Here is a 22,127-nt window from a genome sequence, read left to right on the forward strand (position 1 = left end):
CCACCAAGTAATTTAAAACACCTCACAGCCATCAAACACGTAATAAAAACACCTCACCACCACGAAATTAAAAACATCTCACAGCCATAAAACACGTAATAAAAACACCTCACCACCACAAAAATAAAAACACCTCACAGCCATAAAACACGTAGTAAAAACACCTCACCACCACAAAAATAAAAACACCTCACAGCCATAAAACACGTAATAAAAACACCTCACCACCACAAAAATAAAAACACCTCACAGCCATAAAACACGTAATAAAAACACCTCACCACCACAAAAATAAAAACACCTCACAGCCATAAAACACGTAGTAAAAACACCTCACAGCCATAAAACACATAATAAAAACACCTCACCACCACAAAATTAAAAACACCTCACAGCCATAAAACACGTAATAAAAACACCTCACAGCCATAAAACATGTAATAAAAACACCTCACAGCCATAAAACACATAATAAAAACACCTCACCACCACAAAATTAAAAACACCTCACAGCCATAAAACACGTAATAAAAACACCTCACAGCCATAAAACATGTAATAAAAACACCTCACAGCCATAAAACACATAATAAAAACACCTCACCACCACAAAATTAAAAACACCTCACAGCCATAAAACACGTAATAAAAACACCTCACAGCCATAAAACATGTAATAAAAACACCCCACAGCCATAAAACACGTAATAAAAACACCTCACAGCCATAAAACACGTAATAAAAACGCCTCACCACCACAAAATTAAAAACACCTCACAGCCTTAAAACACGTAATACAAACACCTCACAGCCATAAAAAATGGAAAATAAAAACCCCTCACCACCACGAAATTAAAAACACCTCACAGCCATAAAACACGTAATAAAAACACCTCACAGCCATAAAACACGTAATAAAAACACCTCACAGCCAGGAAATTAAAAACACCTCACCACCACGTCATTTAAAAACACCTCACCACTAAGTAATTCAAAACACCTCACCACCACATAATTCAAAACACCTCATCACCAACTAATTCTAAACACCTCACCACCACATAATTAAAAACACCTCACCACCACGTAATTATAAATACCTCACCACCAATTAATTCAAAACACCTCATCACCAAGTGATTTAAAAACACCTCATACTCTAGTAGCTCATGGTGGTTGAGTATGCACTTTATTGTACAGACCTAAACTCTTCAGGAATCCACTAATTGAAGGTCCAGGAACAATATTTGGTTGGTAACACATTTGCCACTGACGGCGAAATAGCTGAAATGGCCATACCCCTTTTGGGCCACGCCCCCTTTTTTGCCGTGACTGTATCTACAGAACCGTTGGACCTAGGAGGTTGCCCGACCACTCAAAATTTGCGCAATGGCCACATTATGGGGGGTCAGTAATACATTTTCATATCCAAAAGTCAATGGTTTTTAAGATAATTGCCAAAAACCGATTTCAACATGTTACGAACTACAATTGTATGATACCACCAAGGCCACAACATTATATGACACTTATACCTTTTGCATCATCCTATTTTGGAATTTACTTATTTGGATTTCTACACTTTTCGCCTTTACTACAGCCACAAAACGTGACACATTTAATGTTCCTGTCTCTGCAAGTGCACGTTTTGGTACTCATACATGCTCTTGGGCATTTGCATGGAGGAGGCAGGTCATCGGGCCTGCACGATACTGGCAGTATCACTGGTGTTATGCCAACGTCCGTTGCTTCATACCCATACTGGAGTGGATCTGGTTTGGTGACGGCAGGAGTTGGGGCTTGCAACCACATCTTACACTGAAGAAATGCTCGCTTTATGTGTTCTCGTAGCGTTGATGAACAGCACACAAGCTGGTTGAAGTCCAGTTCTTTCTTGGAGTTGTGGTACTGCTCCCATCGATATTCATCGAAAGTGGAACAGTCGGTCTTCTTTAATCCAGACACAAGGAACTTTTCAGCATTGCTTGTTATCTGTGGTGACAGTTCTTCTACACCAAACCCTTCCAGTAGGGAGAGATCGATGGATGCTTTCAGGCCAGACAGCTTTGGACCCACCTTGCTGGTACTGTCGCAACCGCTGAGAGCATGAATGGCTGGGAGACACGACACCAAACCGTTGTCCAGTTGATCAACCAACATGTGGACTGGTACAGTTTTCTTTGTTTTCCGGTTACCAAGCTTCACGTACAGCTTTTGTAGTTGCCAGGTTGTGTTGAAGTGGAAGATGAGGTTGACAAAGACATCTGTGTCAGGCGAGTCGACCAAGACTGATTGAACCCCGTGTTTCACAACACCATCATTAATATGGAACATGATTCTGTCGTCGGCTTCTTCTTGGTTGCTTGAGAGCTCTGCGATCTGTGTTTCAGTGCCAGCTAACAGTTTCCTGCATTCACCCCCATATACTCCTCCAAAGAATATTTCCTTGTCCGACTCGACATTCTGCAGCATCCACTTGAAGACATACTCCTGCAACCGAACTTTGTTCAACATTGAGCTCCAGAACATATCAAGATCGACAGGGAGTTTCTGATTGTCAGACCCAATGGTGATTGTGATTTGTTCTGAGGAACTTCGCTGTGCCCGTTCCATTTGCTTGATTGATGATTTTTGATAAACATCAAAAATAATGTCTATTCTTGTGGACACGGAGCCTGTAGCAAGAATCCTGTTGGAAAGACTCTCAGCCAATTCCCCGAATGTGTGAAGGCCCATCTTTTTCATCGGTAGTTTACGCACAAGTGCCATGAAGTCCACTATTGTCATCTGAGCGTCACTCTTTACATTCCTCGTCTCCTGTGGAAGGCGACTGACAAGTTCCCTGGCTAAGGAGGCTTTATCGGGCTTCTTCAATTTGATGCCATCTTTACATTCAGTGGTGAGGAACTGGGATGTGCTGGTCAATTCATACTTCAGGAGTTCTAGCATGCTGTACCCTCTTTCTCTAGCATAGTCAATGTACCTAACCGTTTCCGCTGCATCCTTTTTCGCCATCGATTTCTTCGCTGTGAACGGAGTAGAAGTACGTTTCACGAAAACAGTCTTGCGGTTGGTAGGGATTGTATCATGTAGGTGCTTCTCCTTATCCTGAAATCTGGTCTCAACAAACTCTTCATAACTCTTCTCACCAATTTCCAGGCATTCAAGTAATCCGTCGACAACCTCCTGGGGAATGTCAGCTCCAGTAGAGATGTTCTGAAGTCTGATTCCAGCGTCGAACGGATTGTTGATGGATTTTATGTAATCCAGAAGGGCCTTTGCACGAACATGGCCAATCTTCGTAGAACTTGGATTGAACTCATGGTGTAGGCTCAGCTCACTGTCATCTTTGTCTCCCAAGTTGCACCATTCCAGCAGCTGTGCCACATGAAGATCTTTCTCATGCTTTAGGAGATTCCATAAGGCTACTGCTTCTTTCTGTCTGGTCATCCCAATGATACCTCCAGCAACCTTGGCGGGTTTATTGTAACACTTCTCGAGTGCCATGTCAAATCCTACTGCACTGCCTTGTCGGGTAGTGTGGTACATCACCCATCCACCATCTGTAAAGCATCTGTAGATACCCGGGAACTTCCTTTGTAGGTCCAGGCAATCTTCAAGGAACAGCGTACCCCATCTGCTATAGTTTGTCCGGCCAAACCCGAAGAACAAAGGCATGCACCTCCGCACAGCTGAAACGAAAAGATGCCAATCGCCTTGCCGAATAGAGTGTGTAAGATCTCTCAGGATAGGATACAGCTCATCCAGAAACAAGCTCCAGTACCTCACATTCTCATTACAGGCCGTTTCTTTCCATTCGGTGAAATACTTCTTCAAGTCTGCATGTAAGATCTTGCTTTCTTCCCAAATCTCTCTGAACTCTGTATGGTCACTATCTAAAGCCTGCTGCATCTTAGTTTCCATGGTCTCTATCAGTTCCTGAAAAAAGTTTCAGCATGAGTAAAATCTATATGGCCAACTGCTGATCTTGTAGCACTTCATGTATATACATACAATTCACATAAAACTTGTAAACTGAATCCAAACTGGAGATTATGGTAAAATTTACCTGTTAACGTTTTCCCTGATGCAGTGTTGCATATAACGCATACAGTCCCATCGTAAACTGCTTCGTCTGCTGGGCTTGATAACACTGAAGTTTCCTGTACAAAATATTTTTGATTAATTAATGATATGGAACAAATATTGTTTCAGATTGATTTAATGTGCATATAATAAATGCAACTATTATTTAAAAACTTACCATGTTTTAGTCACAGCAAGCAGGGATCGAAAGTAGAATTACTTGCCATCAGAGAACACTTTAACACTTCACCTAAACACCTTCACCTAAGAACAGAGGAGAAAGAGTTAAATTGCCTGTAATCTAGGCCTCTTCGGCCTCTACTTGCTTCTCGGTGCGACGCCATGTTGTTTTATGGGATACCGCTGCCTGCATGCAGGCTCAACGACAAAACACCCATGACCGGAATTTCTAGCCATGTCTAGACTCTAGTCTAGTCTAGACTCTTCAGGAATCAAGTAATTGAACAATAGGAACAGGACAGGAACAATTACGAATAATATTGTAGTTCGTAACATGTTGAAATCGGTTTTTGGCAATTATCTTAAAAACCATTGACTTTTGGATATGAAAATGTATTACTGACCCCCCATAATGTGGCCATTGCGCAAATTTTGAGTGGTCGGGCAACCTCCTAGGTCCAACGGTTCTGTAGATACAGTCACGGCAAAAAAGGGGGCGTGGCCCAAAAAGGGGTGTGGCCATTTCAGCTATTTCGCCGTCAGTGGCAAATGTGTTACCAACCAAATATTGTTCCTGGACCTTCAATTAGTGGATTCCTGAAGAGTTTAGGTCTGTACAATAAAGTGCATACTCAACCACCATGAGCTACTCTAGTATCACCACCATGTAATTTAAAAACACCTCACCACCACATAATTCAAAATACCTCACCACCACGTGATTCAAAAGCACCACAATGTTATTAAAAACACTTCACAACCACGGAAACAAAAGTTTGAGGTAGTCGTTAAGTGACAACACAGACACTGCCCAGATATGTAGATATCTATCTATAATTCCAGTAATCTCTGTACGTTTGTACGTCTGTACGTCTGTACGTTTGTCTGTGACCGCTGTTTCTCGACAACTACCGGTCCGATATACTTGAAACTTGCCAGGTATATTGCTGGGGACCCGAGGATGTGCCTTTTCAAGGTTTGAAATTAATCGGACAAGTACTTACCGAGCTATGGCGATTTAGCCGTTCGCCGTTCGCTTTGCCGTTGCGAATGGACCAAACCATTCATGTAAATAGAGGGGGGGGGGGGGTTCTGTGGTCGTTCGCTTTGGCTTTGCGAATGGACCAAACCATTCATGTAAATAGAGGGGGGGGTTCTGTGGTCGTTCGCTTTGGCTTTGCGAATGGACCAAACCATTCATGTAAATAGAGGGGGGGGGGGGGGGTTCTGTGGTCGTTGCGAATGGACCAAACCATTGTTTTTTTTTTGCAGTTTTTTTTTTTTTTGCAGTTTTTTTTTTTTTGCAAGGAACGGGCACCCACGTACGGGCACGTCCTAGCTTATATATAGTACGGGCATGCCCTAGTATAGATAAATGACTGGACCTGAGTTGCTATTTTGTCATGGTTTAAACCAATCATAATTCAAACAATTATTTTGCACAAATGTATTTGTAGTATACGTGATATCACATTTTATAAACCAATGTAGTTGAAAACTTAAGTTGAAAAAAAAAAAAATCCGTAAAAAAAAAAAATTGGAAATTTTTTCCAAAACATACCCTGAGGACATACCGACGGGAGAGATATGTGCATACCAGAAGTTTGGTACGATTTCACAAAAGTTTGAGAAAGTAGTTCAGTGACGACACAAGACAACACAACACAACACAGACTCTCCACAGATATATATATATATATATATATATATATATATATATATATATATATATATATATATATATATATATATATATATATATATATATATATATATATATATACACTAGCTTGGCTCGGCTCGCTGCGCTCTCCTCACCAAGCGTCGATACTGAGGTACGGGCTTATTTTAACTGAGGCTAATGACTGTACCTGAGTTGCTGTGTTGTCATGATTTTCACCAATCATAATACAAACAATTACTTTGCATAAATGTATTTGTTGTGTTTGTGATATTACATTTTTACAGGCAATTTTGGTTGAATGTTTTTTTTTTCAAGAAAGAACCCCTCTGCACATACCTAGGGGAGGGGTAGGTGCAGACTGGAAGTTTGGGACGATTATACCTCACCACCACGTAATTCAAAACACCTCACCACCAAGTAATTCAAAACACCTCACCACCACGTAATTCAAAACACCTCACCACCACGTAATTCAAAATACCTCACCACCAAGTAATTCAAAACACCTCACCACCACGAAATTGAAAACACCTCACAGCCATCAAACACGTAATAAAAACACCTCACAGCCATAAAACACGTAATAAAAACACCTCACCACCACGAAATTAAAAACACCTCACAGCCATAAAACACGTAATAAAAACACCTCACAGCCATAAAACACATAATAAAAACACCTCACAGCCATAAAACACGTAATAAAAACACCTCACCACCACAAAAATAAAAACACCTCACAGCCATAAAACACGTAGTAAAAACACCTCACAGCCATAAAACACGTAATAATAACACCTCACTACCACAAAATTAAAAACACCTCACAGCCTTAAAACACATAATAAAAACACCTCACAGCCATAAAACACGTAATAAAAACACCTCACCACCACAAAATTAAAAACACCTCACAGCCATAAAACACTTCATAAAAACACCTCACAGCCATAAAACACGTAATAAAAACACCTCACAGCCAGGAAATTAAAAACACCTCACCACTAAGTAATTCAAAACACCTCACCACCACATAATTCAAAACACCTCATCCACAACTAATTCTAAACACCTCACCACCACATAATTAAAAACACCTCACCACCACGTAATTATAAATACCTCACCATCAATTAATTCAAAACACCTCACCACCATGTGATTTAAAAACACCTCACTACCACATAATTCAAAATACCTCACCACCACGTGATTGAAAACCACCACAACGTTATTAAAAACACTTCACAACCACGGAAAGAAAAGTTTGAGGGAGTCGTTAAGTGACAACACAGACACTGCCCAGATGTGTAGATATATATATCGATCAATGACTGTACCCGAGTTGCCGTTTTGTTATGGTTTAAACCAATCATAATTCAAACAATTATTTTGCACAAATGTATTTGTAATATACGTGATATCACATTTTATAAACAATTGAAGTTGAAAAAAAAAAAGTCCCCCCCCCCCCCCCAAAAAATGGAACATTTTTCAAAGAAAATACCCTTAGGACATACCGACGGGAGAGATATGTGCATTCCAGAAGTTTGGTACGATTTCACAAAAGTTTGAGAAAGTAGTTCAGTGACAACACAGGACAACACAACACAACACAACACAGGACAGACGCTGCACAGATATATATATATATAGATATAGATATATAGCCGTTTGTATTGCGTGCAAATATAGCACAATTTTATTCCTCCCTCCACCCTCTCCAATTTTATATTCTCTCCACCTTTCTCTTGTATACACTTAAGCCCATCCTGTATTTCCTATCGTCCTTCCTTCCTTTACATTTTCTCAATTTTATTTGCTTCGAATATTATTTCAGAAATTGATCGATTAATTGACTTGCATTCTCCTGATGTATACAGGATATATAAGATGGAAAAGCAGCTCTGCAAGCAGCGCTGGATTATTCCTTGGCATCTCCTTCGGATGCTTCCCGCAGAAGACAATCAGAGTACCCATGAGGTAGGTGATCATGAGCATAATCTCTCTTGTAATTTGTTCACCTCCATACCCATTTTTAGCCGCGTCGCAGATGCTGCTCATAGAGTGCCCTCTGCTGTTGTTGTTCTTCTTCTTCTTCTTGTTCTTCTTGTTCTTGCAGAGAAGACAAAACCTCAAAGCTCCACCCATTCTGGGAACCATAGCTCCACCCATTCTGGGAGAGCCTTCATATAAACAAATATCCACCATTTTATTAACTCGCATAGCTTTGAGGCCTGTTTTGTAGGCCCGTGGTGTCTTCCTCTCTCACACAGTTTTATTTCAAATCAAATTCGATATATCATTTCATTTTTCACAGTCGCTAACATAGTTTTAGACTCGGTTGAAAAAAAACGGGAAGAAAATCCAATGAAAGTTGCCCTTTATAGAACGAAATGAATTCTCAAAGGCCTGTAACTTCAAGTCCATTGAGATTTTTTTTTTTTAAATCGCGGCATGGTCAGTCATACACTGCCCGAAATAACAGATGGGAAAATGCCGAGATATATTAAAAATTCGTCCATTTGATGACAATCGTCATGATGAAATATTTAATTTATACGTTGTCACAATAATGTGGAGAGAGGAGCATAGCTTCGTTCACGAGTCGCCACACACGGGAAATTGCCGAGATATATTAAAAATTCGTCGCCACACGCGAAATTGCCGAGATATATTTTCACTTTGCACAAAAATAACATCAAGTAATCGAATCAATAGGAATGTCCTGTGCCTATAACATCGACGTTATAGGCACAGCTGCATGTAGGCATTGTGTAACATCGACGCGGCTTTTGTTTTAATTAAAACTTTTTGTACTTGTTATCTCTTAGTTCTATACCTACTGCTCACCTCTACACCCATTTTTATCTCTTAGTTCTATACCTACTGCTCACCTTTATACCCACTTTTATCTCTTAGTTCTATACCTACTGGTCACCTCTACACCCATTTTTATCTTACCTCTATACCCATTTTTATCTCTTACCTCTATACCTACTGCTCACCTCTATACCCACTTTTATCTCTTAGTTCTATACCTACTGCTCACCTCTATACCCACTTTTATCTCTTAGTTCTATACCTACTGCTCACCTCTACACCCATTTTTATCTCTTACCTCTATACCCATTTTTATCTCTTACCTCTATACCTACTGCTCACCTCTATACCCACTTTTATCTCTTAGTTCTATACCTACTGCTCACCTCTATACCCACTTTTATCTCTTAGTTCTATACCTACTGCTCACCTCCACACCCATTTTTATCTCTTACCTCTATACCCATTTTTATCTCTTACCTCTATACCTACTGCTCACCTCTATACCCACTTTTATCTCTTAGTTCTATACCTACTGCTCACCTCTGCACCCATTTTTAGCCGCGTCGTAGACGCTGCTCATAGAGTGCCCTCTGCTGTTGTTGTTGTTGTTGTTATTCTTGTTCTTCTTCTTATTCTTGTTCTTGCAGAGAAGACAAAACCTCAAAGCTCCACCCATTCTGGGAACCATAGCTCCACCCATTCTGGGAGAGCCTTCATATAAACAAATATCCACCATTTTATTAACTCGCATAGCTTTGAGGCCTGTTTTGTAGGCCCGTGGTGTCTTCCTCTCTCACACAGTTTTATTTCAAATCAAATTAGAGATATCATTTCATTTTTCACAGTCGCTAACATAGTTTTAGACTCGGTTGAAAAAAAACGGGAAGAAAATCCGATGAAAGTTGCCCTTTATAGAACGAAATGAATTCTCAATGGCCTGTAACTTCAAGTCCATTGAGATTTTTTTTTTTGAAATCGCGGCATATTTAGTCATACACCGCCCGAAATAAGAGACAGGAAAATGCCGAGATATATATATTTTGTTTAAATCGCGGCATGGTCAGTCATACACCGCCCGAAATAACAGACGGGAAAATGCCGAGATATATTAAAAATTCGTCCATTTGATGACAATCGTCACGATGAAATATTTAATTTATACGTCGTCACAATCATGTGGAGAGAGGAGCATAGCTTCGTTCACGTGTCGCCACACACGGGAAATTGCCGAGATATATTTTTTTTAAATCGCGGCATGGTCAGTCATACACCGCCTGAAATAACAGACGGGAAAATGCCGAGATATATTAAAAATTCGTCGCCACACACGGGAAATTGCCGAGATATATTTTCACTTTGCACAAAAATAACATCAAGTAATCGAATCAATAGGAATGGTCCTGTGCCTATAACATCGACGTTATAGGCACAGCTGCATCTAGGCATTGTGTAACATCGACGTGGCTTTTGTTTTAATTAAAACTTTTTGTACTTGTTATCTCTTACCTCTATACCTACTGCTCACCTCTATACCCATTTTTATCTCTTAGTTCTATACCGACTGCTCACCTCTATACCCATTTTTATCCCTTAGCTCTATACCTACTGCTCACCTCTATACCCATTTTTCTCTCTTAGCTCTATATCTACTGCTCACCTCTTTTCCCACTTTTATATCTTGGCTCTATTCCTACTGCTCACCTCTATACCCATTTTTATCTCTTACCTCTATACCTACTGCTCACCTCTATACCCATTTTTATCTCTTAGTTCTATACCGACTGCTCACCTCTATACCCATTTTTATCCCTTAGCTCTATACCTACTGCTCACCTCTATACCCATTTTTATCTCTTCGCTCTATAGCTACTGCTCACCTCAATACCCACTTTTATATCTTGGCTCTATTCCTACTGCTCACCTCTATACCCATTTTTATCTCTTACCTCTATACCTACTGCTCACCTCTATACCCACTTTTATCTCTTAGTTCTATACCGACTGCTCTCCTCTATACCCACTTTTATCTCTTACCTCTATATCTACTGCTCACCTCTTTTCCCACTTTTATATCTTGGCTCTATACCTACTGCTCACCTCTATACCCACTTTTATATCTTGGCTCTATACCTACTGCTCACCTCTGTGGGTATACCCACTTTTATATCTTTGCTCTATACCTCCTGCTCACCTCTATACCCACTTTTATATCTTAGCTCTATACCTACTGCTCACCTCTATACCCATTTTTATCTCTTACCTCTATGTACCCATTTTTATCTCTTACCTCTATATCTACTGCTCACCTCTATACCCACTTTTATCTCTTACCTCGATACCTACTGCTCACCTCTATACCCACTTTTATATCTTGGCTCTATAGCTACTGCTCACCTCTATACCCACTTTTATCTCTTACCTTTATACCTACTGCTCACCTTCATACCCACTTTTATCTCTTACCTCTATATCTACTGCTCACCTTCATACCCACTTTTATCTCTTAGCTCTATACCTACTGCTCACCTCTATACCCACTTTTATCTCTTAGCTCTATACCTACTGCTCACCTCAATACCCATTTTTATCTCTTACCTCTATATCTACTGCTCACCTTCATACCCACTTTTATCTCTTACCTCTATACCTACTGCTCACCTCTATACCCACTTTTATCTCTTAGCTCTATAGCGACTGCTCACCTCTATACCCACTTTTATATCTTAGCTCGAAAGCTACTGCTCACCTCTATACCCACTTTTATATCTTAGCTCGAAAGCTACTGCTCACCTCTATACCCACTTTTGTATCTTAGCTCTATACCTACTGCTCAGCTCTATACCCATTTTTATCTCTTACCTCTATATCTACTGCTCACCTCTATACCCACTTTTATCTCTTACCTCGATACCTACTGCTCACCTTCATACCCACTTTTATCTCTTACCTCTATATCTACTGCTCACCTTCATACCCACTTTTATCTCTTAGCTCTATACCTACTGCTCACCTCTATACCCACTTTTATCTCTTAGCTCTATACCTACTGCTCACCTTCATACCCACTTTTATCTCTTACCTCTATATCTACTGCTCACCTTCATACCCACTTTTATCTCTTCGCTCTATACCTACTGCTCACCTCTATACCCACTTTTATCTCTGAGCTCTATACCTACTGCTCACCTTCATACCCACTTTTATCTCGTAGTTCTATACCTACTGCTCACCTCTATACCCACTTTTATCTCTTACCTCTATACCTACTGCTCACCTCAATACCCACGTTTATCTCTTACCTCTATACCGACTACTCACCTCTATACCCACTTTTACCTCTTAGCTCTATTCCTACTGCTCACCTCTATACCCACTTTTATATCTTGGCTCTATACCTACTGCTCACCTCTATACCCACTTTTATCTCTTGGCTCTATACCTACTGCTCACCTCTATACCCACTTTTATATCTTGGTTCTATACCTACTGCTCACCTCCATACCCACTTTTATCTCTTGGCTCCATACATATTGCTCACCTCTATACTCACTTTTATATCTTGGCTCTATACCTACTGCTCACCTCAATACCCATTTTTTCTCTTAGTTCTATCCCTTCTGCTCACCTCAATACCCATTTTTTATCTCTTAGTTCTATATCTACTGCTCACCTCTATACCCACTTTTATATCTTGGCTCGATACTTACTGCTCACCTCAATACCCACTTTTATCTCTTAGCTCTATACCTACTGCTCACCTCTATACCCACTTTTATCTCTTACCTCTATACCTACTGCTCACCTCAATACCCATTTTTATCTCTTACCTCTATACCTACTGCTCACCTCAATACCCATTTTTATCTCTTGGTTCTATATCGACTGCTCACCTCTATACACACTTTTATATCTTGGCTCGATACCTACTGCTCACCTCAATACCCACTTTTATCTCTTAGCTCTATACCTACTGCTCACCTCTGTACCCACTTTTATCTCTTACCTCTATACCTACTGCTCACCTCAATACCCATTTTTATCTCTTAGTTCTATATCTACTGCTCACCTTCATACCCACTTTTATCTCTTAGCTCTATACCTACTGCTCACCTCTATACCCACTTTTATCTCTTAGCTCAATACCTACTGCTCACCTCAATACCCATTTTTATCTCTTACCTCTATATCTACTGCTCACCTTCATACCCACTTTTATCTCTTACCTCTATACCTACTGCTCACCTCTATACCCACTTTTATCTCTTCGCTCTATACCTACTGCTCACCTCTATACCCACTTTTATCTCTGAGCTCTATACCTACTGCTCACCTTCATACCCACTTTTATCTCGTAGTTCTATACCTACTGCTCACCTCTATACCCACTTTTATCTCTTACCTCTATACCTACTGCTCACCTCAATACCCACGTTTATCTCTTACCTCTATACCGACTACTCACCTCTATACCCACTTTTACCTCTTAGCTCTATTCCTACTGCTCACCTCTATACCCACTTTTATATCTTGGCTCTATACCTACTGCTCACCTCTATACCCACTTTTATCTCTTGGCTCTATACCTACTGCTCACCTCTATACCCACTTTTATATCTTGGTTCTATACCTACTGCTCACCTCCATACCCACTTTTATCTCTTGGCTCCATACATATTGCTCACCTCTATACTCACTTTTATATCTTGGCTCTATACCTACTGCTCACCTCAATACCCATTTTTTCTCTTAGTTCTATCCCTTCTGCTCACCTCAATACCCATTTTTTATCTCTTAGTTCTATATCTACTGCTCACCTCTATACCCACTTTTATATCTTGGCTCGATACTTACTGCTCACCTCAATACCCACTTTTATCTCTTAGCTCTATACCTACTGCTCACCTCTATACCCACTTTTATCTCTTACCTCTATACCTACTGCTCACCTCAATACCCATTTTTATCTCTTACCTCTATACCTACTGCTCACCTCAATACCCATTTTTATCTCTTGGTTCTATATCGACTGCTCACCTCTATACACACTTTTATATCTTGGCTCGATACCTACTGCTCACCTCAATACCCACTTTTATCTCTTAGCTCTATACCTACTGCTCACCTCTGTACCCACTTTTATCTCTTACCTCTATACCTACTGCTCACCTCAATACCCATTTTTATCTCTTAGTTCTATATCTACTGCTCACCTTCATACCCACTTTTATCTCTTAGCTCTATACCTACTGCTCACCTCTATACCCACTTTTATCTCTTAGCTCAATACCTACTGCTCACCTCAATACCCATTTTTATCTCTTACCTCTATATCTACTGCTCACCTTCATACCCACTTTTATCTCTTACCTCTATACCTACTGCTCACCTCTATACCCACTTTTATCTCTTAGCTCTATAGCGACTGCTCACCTCTATACCCACTTTTATATCTTAGCTCGAAAGCTACTGCTCACCTCTATACCCACTTTTATATCTTAGCTCGAAAGCTACTGCTCACCTCTATACCCACTTTTGTATCTTAGCTCTATACCTACTGCTCAGCTCTATACCCATTTTTATCTCTTACCTCTATATCTACTGCTCACCTCTATACCCACTTTTATCTCTTACCTCGATACCTACTGCTCACCTTCATACCCACTTTTATCTCTTACCTCTATATCTACTGCTCACCTTCATACCCACTTTTATCTCTTAGCTCTATACCTACTGCTCACCTCTATACCCACTTTTATCTCTTAGCTCTATACCTACTGCTCACCTTCATACCCACTTTTATCTCTTACCTCTATATCTACTGCTCACCTTCATACCCACTTTTATCTCTTCGCTCTATACCTACTGCTCACCTCTATACCCACTTTTATCTCTGAGCTCTATACCTACTGCTCACCTTCATACCCACTTTTATCTCGTAGTTCTATACCTACTGCTCACCTCTATACCCACTTTTATCTCTTACCTCTATACCTACTGCTCACCTCAATACCCACGTTTATCTCTTACCTCTATACCGACTACTCACCTCTATACCCACTTTTATCTCTTAGCTCTATTCCTACTGCTCACCTCTATACCCACTTTTATATCTTGGCTCTATACCTACTGCTCACCTCTATACCCACTTTTATCTCTTGGCTCTATACCTACTGCTCACCTCTATACCCACTTTTATATCTTGGTTCTATACCTACTGCTCACCTCCATACCCACTTTTATCTCTTGGCTCCATACATATTGCTCACCTCTATACTCACTTTTATATCTTGGCTCTATACCTACTGCTCACCTCAATACCCATTTTTTCTCTTAGTTCTATCCCTTCTGCTCACCTCAATACCCATTTTTTATCTCTTAGTTCTATATCTACTGCTCACCTCTATACCCACTTTTATATCTTGGCTCGATACTTACTGCTCACCTCAATACCCACTTTTATCTCTTAGCTCTATACCTACTGCTCACCTCTATACCCACTTTTATCTCTTACCTCTATACCTACTGCTCACCTCAATACCCATTTTTATCTCTTACCTCTCTCTATACCTACTGCTCACCTCAATACCCATTTTTATCTCTTGGTTCTATATCGACTGCTCACCTCTATACACACTTTTATATCTTGGCTCGATACCTACTGCTCACCTCAATACCCACTTTTATCTCTTAGCTCTATACCTACTGCTCACCTCTGTACCCACTTTTATCTCTTACCTCTATACCTACTGCTCACCTCAATACCCATTTTTATCTCTTAGTTCTATATCTACTGCTCACCTCTATCCCCACTTTTATATCTTGGCTCTATGCATACTGCTCACCTCTATACCCACTTTTATATCTTGGCTCTATACCTACTGCTCACCTCAATACCCATTTTTATTTCTTAGTTCTATATCTACTGCTCACCTCTATACCCACTTTTATATCTCGGTTCTATCCCTACTGCTCACCTCTATACCCACTTTTATCTCTTAGTTCTATACCTACTGCTCACCTCTATACCCACTTTTATATCTTGGCTCTATACCTACTGCTCACCTCAATACCCACTTTTATCTCTTGGCTCCATACATATTGCTCACCTCTATACACACTTTTATATCTTGGCTCGATACCTACTGCTCACCTCAATACCCACTTTTATCTCTTAGCTCTATACCTACTGCTCACCTCTGTACCCACTTTTATCTCTTACCTCTATACCTACTGCTCACCTCAATACCCATTTTTATCTCTTAGTTCTATATCTACTGCTCACCTCTATCCCCACTTTTATATCTTGGCTCTATGCATACTGCTCACCTCTATACCCACTTTTATATCTTGGCTCTGCACCTACTGCTCACCTCAATACCCATTTTTATTTCTTAGTTCTATATCTACTGCTCGCCTCTATACCCACTTTTATATCTCGGCTCTATCCCTACTGCTCACCTCTATACCCACTTTTATCTCTTAGTTCTATACCTACTGCTCACCTCTATACCCACTTTTATATCTTGGCTCTATACCTACTGCTCACCTCAATACCCATTTTTATTTCTTAGTTCTATATCTACTGCTCACCTCTATACCCACTTTTATATCTTGGCTCTATGCATACTGCTCACCTCTATACCCACTTTTATATCTTGGCTCTACACCTACTGCTCACCTCAATACCCATTTTTATTTCTTAGTTCTATATCTACTGCTCACCTCTATACCCACTTTTATATCTCGGCTCTATCCCTACTGCTCACCTCTATACCCACTTTTATCTCTTAGTTCTATACCTACTGCTCACCTCTATACCCACTTTTATATCTTGGCTCTATACCTACTGCTCACCTCAATACCCATTTTTATTTCTTAGTTCTATATCTACTGCTCACCTCTATACCCACTTTTATATCTTGGCTCTATACATACTGCTCACCTCTATACCCACTTTCTATCTCTTACATATACCTATATACCGACTACTGCTCACCTCTGTTTTAAATCCTACTGCTCACCTCTAATTTAAATCTCAATTTGCTTTCGTCTCCTCGTATATCTACATTTTTCATGTTTGTGCACATATTTTTGTACATTTGGATCAGATCGGTAAATTGCCATTAGTGGACGGTATATTCCTGCTATTTTACAAATCGTGTCTCACAGGTGCGACGTCGTAAGATCGATTACAATGAAAAAGTGATTGAGAGTTGTTTCCTGAAGTTCAACTTGAGGAAATACGATAACAAGGTGTGCTTCCAGCATCGATCTCATCCCCATCTTGTATCGAAACACGAGTTTGTTAACAGGTTTTTTTTGCTCAAGTTAATTGGACAATATCCCATAAGTATTCCTCTTTTGTTTTGTTTTTAATACGGTTGTTAAAGAATTGGTGTCAGGCAGAACTTATCTGACGTGATGGTCCAGAGGTAGCATACTTGTCTGAAAGCTGTCTCGTCTGGGTTTGATTAACGACGCAATTATAATATGTTATTGGATTGCTGTTTCCCAAGCAGGGCGTGGCATCACAGAGTTAACTATTCCTCAGATAGATTGTTAAGCCACGTGTCCTCTCTGATTACCTCAGTTGGTGGACACTAAAGGTCCCACAGTCTGTCTTGTTAAGAGAAGGTGAGTTCTCGCCAGTACCCTGCAAATCACAAATGGCTGCCACCTGCATTCGAATGTCAAGGCTGGCCACTTTATTCATGGTGACTTGCGCCAAAAACCTTCCCAAAGTGACCGCACACGAAGGCGGGACTTTTTTTGTGACCATTAAGGAAGCATTTAATGCAGTTGTTAGGTTGTAGTAAAATTGTTTGTAGTTGTTGGACATGAACGTTTTGTTTGCTTTAGGTATTGTTATTTGCTAATGGATTTCATATGATCACTGTCTTCAACTTTCACTGGTAATTTCACTGAACTGGTACAACATTGAGTACCAGTTCACTGGTAATTCCCTGTTTGTCGTTAAAGGCGGTAAAAAGGGTTGGCGTCAGGAAGGGCATCCGGCCGTAAAACATTGCTTCAAATAGGGGACCGAAAAACAACAACAACCACGGTTCCCGAAAAAGGCCAACCCCCGCTTTGCGGGGAAAAATGGCCTCTAAAGGTGGTTTTTTTTTTTACTGTCTTCAACTTGACTTTACTATAGAAAACAAAAACCGTACAAAAAAAAAAGAAAAAAAACTTTACCGCTGTGCAGCACAAAGAAACTGTATTGAGAGGGAGAGGTGTATAAGAATTGATTGATTAATTGCGTAATTAAAATCAATAAATAATGATCATAAAATAATTTATTAATCAATTGGCTAATAGCGTACCTCAACCACCAGTTTTATCCAAAGCTGTAACTTTTTGAAAATTAATCAAGTTATTAATCAGAAAAATAATTAATTAATTGATTAATCAATAAATAATAAATCGATAAATTGATTAATCAGTAAATCAAAAATATCCTTTATAGCTACATCACTTGGTCACTGGCGTGTCCGAAAAACAGCTTCCTAGCTCCAAAGGTGCCTGAGATATTGCGCAGATGAGAAAGAAAAAAAAAAAGTTATTAATAATCAAAATAAATCAATAATAATGGTAAAATAATTAAATAATTAATCAATTGGCTAATAGAATGCCCAAACCACCACCGTTTCATCTGAATCTTTAATTTTTTTTTAAAATTAATTCATTAATTGAATAATTGAATTAATTAATCGATCAATTGATTGATCAATAAATCAAAAATAGCCTTTATAGCCAAATCACTTGGTTACAGTCGTGTCCAAATATCAGCTTCCTCGCTCAAAAGGTGCCTGAGATATTGCCCAGATGAGAAAGGAAATAAATAAGTACTTGATTAATCGCTAATAATTAAGTGATTAATCAATGAATTGTCCAATCAAAAACCAAAAAAATACTGTTTTTGTGAAAGCACTTGCTCACTATTGTGCCACAATTTCAGCTTCCTAGGTCAAAGGGTGGCTGAAATATCACCCAAACAAACAAACAAACAACCGGAATGAAAACTGAGTACTCCCTTTCAGCACGCGTCATCACTGTCCCCCCCCCCCCCCCCACCCCCCCCTCGGTGCCCGGTGATGACATCATGCAGCACCTGGAGATGGAATAGGAAAGGAGCGGTGTACAACCTATATGTTCATTAATGCGATTGAGTGTACTAGGACGTGCCCGTACGTGGGTGCCCGTTCCTTGCCAAAAAAAAAAAAAAAAAAAAATTTGTGTAGGGGTGTGTGTGTGTAAACATCCTAGGGCGTGCCCGTACGTGGGTGCAAAAAAACATGCGTGCAAACAACAACAACAAAAAAAAACTTTGAAACCACGTGGCAGTAACGACCACAGAACCCCCCCCCCCCCCCCTCTATTTACATGAATGGTTTGGTCCATTCGCAACGACCACAGAACCCCCCCCCCCCCTCTATTTACATGCAATGGTTTGGTCCATTCGCAACGCCAAAGCGAACGGCGAACGGCTAAATCGCCATAGCTCGGTAAGTACTTGTCCGATTAATATGAAACCTTGAAAAGGCACATCCTCGGGTCCCCAGCAATATACCTGGCAAGTTTAAAGTATATCGGACCCGTGGTTGTCGAGAAACAGCGGTCACAGACAAACATACACACATACACACATACACACATACACACATACACACATACATACACACATACACACAGAGATTAATGGAATTATAGATAGATAAAGCCAGGAGTCATCATCAGCGATGGCATGCCATTTGCTCCAAAAAGCATCTTTCATCCTGAAGGTTTCAAACATTTCATCTGGTGGCATTTTCAATCAAAAGTAGGGCACAGGTCTTCCCTAGTTTTCATTTGAGTGATGCTTGATTAGATAAGTTAGAGGTCAAATAAAAGGGTGTCCCTCCCATTGTATTGCTGATAACTTAGGCCTCCCATTGTATTGCTGATTACTTATGCCTCCCATAAGAGCTCAAAGAGAATGGAAATTTTCAGAATTTATTGGTCATTGTCACATTTGTGATGAGAAAATCCATTGCTGGCGAGGTCTCGAGAGACCACCAACAAATATAGCAATTGGTGCACTGACCTAAACAGTGGGACAGTAATTTTCTTTTATCTCTGTAATAACGTCACAATGCTATCTTGATGCAATTTAATAGCCTACTTAAGGGATATGATCAAAATTGCAATGTTTCTAAGGCAAAATAGAAACACTTATTAAACTCTTGAGATGGTAATAAAAACGTCCCAGCGTGTCCGTCGTGGTCTCGTCTTCCATTAGGATGACACACTTTTGTTTCAGATTTGTCTTGGTTTCATTCACTCCCAAGTTTGATTTATATAGCTAAATGGAGTTTGTTTCTTACAAATAACAGTGTAAAATGAAGTTCAAATAAATTGGAGATATTTAGCAATTTTGAATTTTTGAAGTTTGAATTTTGTTTCATCAGAATGTAAAGGAATAGAATGGATTGACTTTTAGTAGATTCTACAGTTTTGGACAATAACTACATCACAACACACCTTAAGGGACTGCATCAAGTAGTCAAATTTATCTTGCATACAGTATGTAGACAATAAAAGCAGATGATATAACAAGTAGTATCTAACGGAATCTGAGCTGTTCCTTCCACACAGGTGGTGGTCCTGAAGCCTCTGGACATCAGCGAGAAGGAGCTAAGCAAGAAGCAGAAGGTGAACCTCCACGAGGTTGGTCTTTCCAGCAGAGCGAGGACTCTGCACTAATTTCACTTGCGTTGGTAAATGGTGACCATCAGGGTATAATCTCTAATTGCGATAGAAAACGTCAAAATTAAAACGGATTGTCTGCCTTTAAGCAGTGTCAGCCTTGAACTTCCTGGTTTGGTCTCCATATGATGGCAGTTCCATACCGTATAGTTAGTTGGCCGTTAACACCATCGGAACACTCTACATGGCTAACCCTGGCTTCAATTCAATTCGCCTCCGCTTCCGGTCCGGTCTGGAGAGGACGCTGGCGTTACTTGTTCGCCGCTTCTCCGACTGGGTCATTGTACATAGTCTGCTTTTCTGGTGGTCGTGGCGGCTTTTTGGCCGTTGGGTCTGCCCCCTGCTCGGTCCCGGCTCTGCTCCTGGCTTCGCCTGCCCGGCTCTTCCACTGTTTCCTCAGGCCCGCTCCCGTTGTTTGTGGCCGTTGTTTGCGGCTGTGGCTGTTTGCCGCTGCGGTCTTGGTTTTGCGGTCGTTTGCCGCTGCGGCCTTTGTTGTCTTGGCTTGCGGCTGCGGTCGTTTGCCGCTGCGGCCTTTGCTGTCTTGATTAGCAGGCTGCGGTCGTTTGATGCTGCGGCAAGGCCTACTCGTCCTCCTCGACCTTGGCCTCTAACTCGTCCCTTCGCTCCTGCCTGGCATGGCTCTAAGGTACTACGCCGCAAGGCTTCTTCTGCTCAATACTCACTCCACCCCATCATGCATCTCTGCAATCAAATACCACGGACTCCTGCGACGACCCAGATATATTCATAGAGGCTCTGGTCGTAAGTTTGTTTACTTACAAACAGGTCACTTCATTCCCGTACTCTGGTCGGCTCAGCACACTCCAACTCATCGTCCCAGCGCACCTGGTCACAGCAACGTACACGATCGCACCTCCTGTCTGCAAACCCTGGCTAAATCACCTGAGTTCATCCCCACCATACAAAGCAACATCAAGCTCACCCTGTTCAATACCCGGTCCCTCAACAACAAAAGCCTCATCCTGAACGACTACATTCTGGATAATAAATTGGACTTTCTCTGTCTCACTGAAACCTGGCAACAACCACTGGACTACTTCTCACTCAACCTCACTACACCCAATGGATATTCTTACATCAATAAACCACGCTCGGAGGGCCGAGGTGGTGGAATTGCCATAATTCACCGACAGGACATCAAGACCAGCCTCATCTCCATCTCATCTGCTCCATCATTTGAACACCTGGCTTTTAAACTCTCTGGTCACACACAGTCAGTCATGGCTGTCGTCTACCGCCCTCCCAAACCACACCCATCATTCCTGTCTGACTTCTCCGACTTTCTGACCCAGCTCTGTTCTCTCTCCCCCTCAATCCTCCTCCTCGGTGATTTCAATATCCACATGGATTCCACTGACTCCACAATAACCACTGACTTCACTGATTTACTCACCTGCTTTAACCTCACTCAACATGTCAACTTTCCTACCCATAACCGTGGTCACATTCTGGACCTTGTCTGCTCTACTGGATTAATTTTGCACCATCTCTCTGGCTCTGACCTCACCCTCTCTGACCACTTAGCCATCACTATGACCATCAACATCCCCACCCCAGCACCAAGGCATTATCGCACTATCAA

The 22,127-nt window shown here is 40.8% G+C and overlaps 1 protein-coding gene and 1 long non-coding RNA gene across 3 annotated transcripts in view; one reads left to right on the forward strand and one right to left on the reverse strand.

The window, feature by feature from the left end:
• LOC137426970 (guanylyl cyclase C) overlaps window positions 1–22,127 on the forward strand; it is a 445,743-nt gene that overhangs the window by 168,811 nt on the left and 254,805 nt on the right. For both annotated transcript variants that reach the window (XR_013623586.1, XM_078778805.1), the window contains exons 12-14: window positions 7,834–7,933; window positions 16,946–17,029; window positions 20,414–20,485. Coding sequence is in view for 1 of the 2 variants with exons in the window: in XM_078778805.1 (XP_078634931.1) it covers window positions 7,834–7,933; window positions 16,946–17,029; window positions 20,414–20,485 (256 nt within the window). In the remaining variant the exon portion in view is untranslated. The remainder of the gene's footprint in view (window positions 1–7,833; window positions 7,934–16,945; window positions 17,030–20,413; window positions 20,486–22,127) is intronic.
• The window catches only part of LOC144892388 (uncharacterized), a 229,959-nt gene that overhangs the window by 72,679 nt on the left and 135,153 nt on the right, over window positions 1–22,127 (reverse strand). The gene's annotated exons all lie outside the window — the stretch shown is intronic.

The sequence above is a fragment of the Myxine glutinosa genome, chromosome 5 (genome assembly GCF_964187855.1).
Source record: "Myxine glutinosa chromosome 5, kmMyxGlut1.1, whole genome shotgun sequence".
Taxonomy (NCBI): domain Eukaryota; kingdom Metazoa; phylum Chordata; class Myxini; order Myxiniformes; family Myxinidae; genus Myxine; species Myxine glutinosa.